The following is a 4,640-nucleotide window of genomic DNA, read 5'->3' as shown; positions in this document are numbered from 1 at the left end:
TTGTGATGTACACTTTATTTTTAGTGTGAAATGGAGTTAAGATGAACCCTTTCCTCTCTGTTCCCTCTGTGTGGAATCTCCAGGCAGGTTTGCAGCGAGGTGCTTAAGAGACCCCTCAGCTCCAGGCTGGTGTCCCAGCTGCCCTGTCCCTGCTCCAGCAAAGTCCTGGGTCTGACGCTCAGGGCTGCCGGGGCACCTGCCCGCCCCAGAGCCGGTCCCCGGGGCAAGGCCAGGCCCTGTTAGAAGGACGCTGAGAACACCAGCAGGCAGAGGGCAGCAGGGCAGGACCCAGGCGGGCCCCCTGGGGAAAGAGCAGCACCCAGCAGGGCTGGGGCTGAGGGCGCCTGGGGCGGGCGTGTGACCGTGTCAGCAGGGCCGTGGAGCACCTTTTGTGTAACAAGGTTCCTTAGAAGCGATCTCGTCAGCCTCGCGTCTGCTCTTCTCACTGACGCCAGTTCCCCGCCCCGAGCTGAGTGTGCAGAATCGCCCTGGACTTGTAGCCCTGCCTCCCCCCGAATCGCGTGGTCTCAGGGTGACTGTCACCCGGAGAAGAACGTTAAGCGGGTTCTCAGCCTGGCACTGGTGGCGTCTGGGCCAGATCACCCTCTGCGGTGGGGCCGTCTTCTGTGCTGTGAGGGGTCAGCAGCATCCCTGGCGCCCACCGCCCCTCAGTGTGGCAGCCAGAGTCGGCTCAGGCACCAGCTGTCCTCGGGGGCGGGCGGCCCTGGCTGGGACCCGGCGCTCAGAGCTGCTGGGGTCCCAGGACATTGTGCCTCCACCCCCAGCTGCAGGGACCAGAGGCCACCTCGCGGGCCAGGGGAGAGGTCATGGCTGTTGGCAGAGGGGTCATTTGTGGGAGGAGCTTGAGACACTGGCCCTTGTACCCTCTGGTCCGGGATGCGTCCAGCACTGTCGCAGCTGGTGCTGCCACCACAGCCTTTGTCCTGGTCCTTGACCCCGAGCCCCTCTGATCCCCAGCCTCTCTGACCCCCAGGCTGCTCCTCCAGGCTGGCTATGACCCAGAGCTCCGAGATGGGGACGGCTGGACCCCCCTGCACGCGGCGGCCCACTGGGGTGTGGAGGACACCTGCCGCATGCAGGCGGAGCACGGTGGGGGCATGGACTCGCTGACCCATGCGGTGAGGCCCTAGCCCCCCATTTTGGGACTGGCGGGGGGGTGAGGAGGCCCCCACACCTTCATCTGCCCCTTCTCCCCTCCCCCCCAGGGGCAGCGGCCCTGTGACCTGGCTGACGAGGAGGTGCTGAGCCTGTTGGAGGAGCTGGCCCAGAAGCAGGAGGACGTGAGTCTCCGTCCCACCCCTCTGGGGCAGGGAGGGGGGCTCTGGTCCTGACCCCAGGGCAGTCTCATTCCCACTGGTGACCGAGACCCAGTGGAGGGCGCGGCTCCGTTGGGCAGTCGCAGGAGGCGGGGCCTGAGGATGTGCACGCCACCCCCCCACACCCCCCCCCTGTGCAGGCTGGGCCTCGAGACCCCCAGGGTCCCTCCGACTAGCACCAGGGGGGGTCCTTGTGTCTGGAAAAACGGGGAGTGAAGAGTGAACGGTGTGGGCTCCGGCTCTGGTGGATTTCTGTGGGAGCGCGTGTCCGGGTCCTGGGAGGGGAGAGAGTTGGAGCAGGTCTCCCCTGGAGGGTAGGGACACCCCTAGGGATGAGACCAGAGGCTGGAAGCGGGAGGCCCCGGGGAACAGGGCGCCTGTGGGTGCACACGGTGCGTGCGCGATGGGACCCAGGTGCTGGGGCAGCTGCTCGGCCATCTGAGCTCTCCCTGCGCCCGGAGCTGAGCTCCCTGTGCAGCACCTGGGAAGCCGTGACCATAGCTGTGCGGTGGCCTTCCATGTTGGGGATGTGGGACCCAGGACCCCCAAGTTCTGCCCCTCCCAGCAGCCCCCTTTTCCCTGCAGCTGCGGAACCAGAAGGCCGCCTCCCAGAGCCGGGTCCCGGAGCCCCAGGTGCCCTCCAGCAGCAAGCACCGAAGGTACCAGGGCGTCTCCCTGGGGGCAGGGCGGGAGGCGCCCAGGGCTTGGACCCTGACACCCCCCCTCCCCACCAGGAGCTCCGTGTGTCGTCTGAGCAGCCGAGAGAAGATCTCCCTCCAGGACTTGTCCAAGGAGCGCCGGCCTGGGGGGGCAGGGGGACCCCCCATCCGGGATGATGACGACGAGCGAGAGGAAGGCCCCACAGGTGAGCCGCTGGGGGCCTGGACTCCTGGGTCTGAGGGAGGAGGGTCTGAGGGTCTGGGGAGGAGGGCCTGGTTCTCACAGGCAGTGGCATATTCTTTTTTATTTTTAAAATGTTTTTGTTGATTTTTAAAGAGAGTAGAAGGGAGCGGGAGAGAAAGAAGCATTGATGTGAGAGTGAATCATTGATTGGCTGCCTCCTGCTCACTCCCTGTGTGGAGGATCGAGCCCACAACCTGGGCATGTGCCCTGACCAGGAACCAAACTGGTGACTTCTTGGTTCATGGGTTGATGCTCAACCATTGAGCCACACTGGCCGGTGCTGCTGGCATATTCCTATTAAGATCTCATTTTCTTACCCAACAGAGCCGCCCCCTGCAGAAACCAGAGCCCTCAACGGAGTGTCCTCCCCGCCACCCCCCAGCCCTAAAGGCCCCTCGGTGAGTCTGGATGCCCTGGAGGCCCTGCATGCAGAGGGGAGGGGAGGGGAGGGGAGGGGAGGGGAGGGGCTCCCATGAATCCTGTACATCTCTTATCTGGGTAGATGGGGTGAAGACTACAGTTCCCAGAATCCTCTAGTGCAGCTGACTCTGCTGCACCTGCTCCAGGGGCTGATGGGAATTGTAGTTTGCTGTGGTCCTGGGGGGAATATTTGAAATGTCTGGGAAGAGGGACCCCTTCTCCGTCACTGAGACCTTTCTCTGACCCCAGACCTCCGAGGAGGTCCCCTTCTCCAGGCGCTTTGGCCTCCAGAAGACGGGGAGCTCTGGTGCCCTGGGCCCTGCAGACAGACAGGGGGCGGAGGGTGCCCCTGGGGCTGGGCTGCAGCGCTCAGCTTCCTCCTCGCTGCTGGAAGGGACCGCCACTCAGGTGAGTGGGGCGAGAGGCAGGGGGCAGGCCCTGCGAGTCAAAGCTGCTGGCCAAAGAGAATACCCCCTCCTTCCCTCTCTCCGCAGGCCAAGGAGCCCCGTCTTGCCAGAATTACCCCCACTCCCTCCCGGAAGGTGCCAGAGCCCTCGGCCCCGTGAGTACCCGGGCCTGGGCCCTGCTGAGGTGGGGGCAGGTCTGGCTTCCAGCCTTGTTGGTGTGACCCCGCGCAAGTGCTGCTCTCCGCGGTCTGCTCCCTGCTCCCGCCACGTGAAAGCTCACAGTGAAGCATGTCAGGCCACAGTGCTCCGGCCTCCTGCTCCTCTCCCCTGGCTTCCACCTGTGCCGTTGCCAACACCTCCCACTCCTGCCCCAGGACCTTTGCTCTGCTCTCCCTCCCTCCGGTCTGTTTCCCGTCACCTTCCCCGGGAGGCCCACCGCGGCCACTGGTCACACTGCCCTGGTGCCCGGACACGCGGGCCCTCCCGCCTCCCGTCCTTGCTCTGTTTCTTTTCTCCCACGGGCTGACCCTCCGATGTGCCCGAGATGGACTAATCTTTACGGTTGTTGTGTATTTCACATCCTTTCTGCTCAGATTGGCCTCACTGGGCAGAGGGCATTGGTTGCTCTTGCTCATTACTGTTGGCGGGCGCCTGCCACCTAAGGCGAGCTCGAGTGATGCTTGCTGAACAAGTGAATTCACACGGGTGACAGAGCACCAAACCTCCTCCCTCATAGCTCCACTCCCCCCTCCAGGATCCCGGAGCCTGAAGCCCCAGGGAAGCCAGCTATCCCTGCCGCCTCCACAGCGCCCCCAGCGGACTCCCGCGACCGCCGGAGGTAAAAGGCCGGGCAGTGTCTCCCCAGGCTCTGGAGAGAAGGGTCCTCTCCACGAATTTGCCTCCCCCAAGGGTGTCAGCCAAGGACAGGCCCAAAGGAACCCTCCCTGAGGTCAGGGCTCTTCACGCAGGTCCTACCAGATGCCTGTGCGCGACGAGGAGTCAGAATCCCAGCGGAAAGCTCGCTCTCGCCTCATGCGCCAGTCTCGGAGGTCCACACAGGTGTGGGGGGCGGGCTGGGCCTGGACCCCTGGGTCTGAGGGAGGAGGGGCTGGGGGCCTGGGCTCCTGGGTCTGAGGAGGAGAGGGGCTGGGACCTGGGCTCCTGGGTCTGAGGGAGGAGGCTGGGGGCCTGGACTCCTGGGTCTGAGGAGAGGACGGACTGAGGCCTCGACGTCCAGGGGCGAAGTGGGGGACGAAAGCGCCTCAATGTACACAAGATATCTCCCCTGCCAGGAATTTCCGAGCGAAATTTAAGACCTCTCCTGCACCTTAGACCGAACTTTGATGACCCTCCTTAAAAAGTAAGAGAGGACCTCTGGGGCCATGTTTGGGCTCGGTTTACCAAACGGCCTATTAAACCCACATTCTTGGACCGGGGGGAATTTATCCAGAACCTACAATTCGCGAAGAATTTTAATTTCTTTATTTTGGGGTCAACGCCCATGGGGTTGTTTCCACCCAATTGTGGGTGGCGAAATCTCCTCCCGGTCCCGCACGGATATACTTTCCCACTT

The 4,640-nt window shown here is 63.7% G+C and overlaps 1 protein-coding gene across 1 annotated transcript in view; it reads left to right on the top strand.

The window, feature by feature from the left end:
• Positions 1–978: 978 nt before the first annotated feature.
• PPP1R12C (protein phosphatase 1 regulatory subunit 12C) overlaps positions 979–4,640 on the top strand; it is a gene marked incomplete at its 5' end in the record, with an annotated part of 6,199 nt that continues 2,537 nt past the window's right edge. Inside the window, 9 exons of the mRNA XM_023746456.1 lie at positions 979–1,139; positions 1,227–1,301; positions 1,923–1,996; positions 2,072–2,202; positions 2,565–2,638; positions 2,910–3,068; positions 3,155–3,222; positions 3,822–3,905; positions 4,036–4,158. Coding sequence (XP_023602224.1) covers positions 979–1,139; positions 1,227–1,301; positions 1,923–1,996; positions 2,072–2,202; positions 2,565–2,638; positions 2,910–3,068; positions 3,155–3,222; positions 3,822–3,905; positions 4,036–4,158 — 949 coding nt within the window. The remainder of the gene's footprint in view (positions 1,140–1,226; positions 1,302–1,922; positions 1,997–2,071; positions 2,203–2,564; positions 2,639–2,909; positions 3,069–3,154; positions 3,223–3,821; positions 3,906–4,035; positions 4,159–4,640) is intronic.

This window comes from Myotis lucifugus, unplaced genomic scaffold (genome assembly GCF_000147115.1).
Source record: "Myotis lucifugus unplaced genomic scaffold, Myoluc2.0 scaffold_680, whole genome shotgun sequence".
NCBI classification, from domain to species: Eukaryota; Metazoa; Chordata; class Mammalia; order Chiroptera; family Vespertilionidae; genus Myotis; species Myotis lucifugus.
Note: the sequence above shows the minus strand (reverse complement) of the source record. Positions and strands in the feature narration are given on the sequence as shown.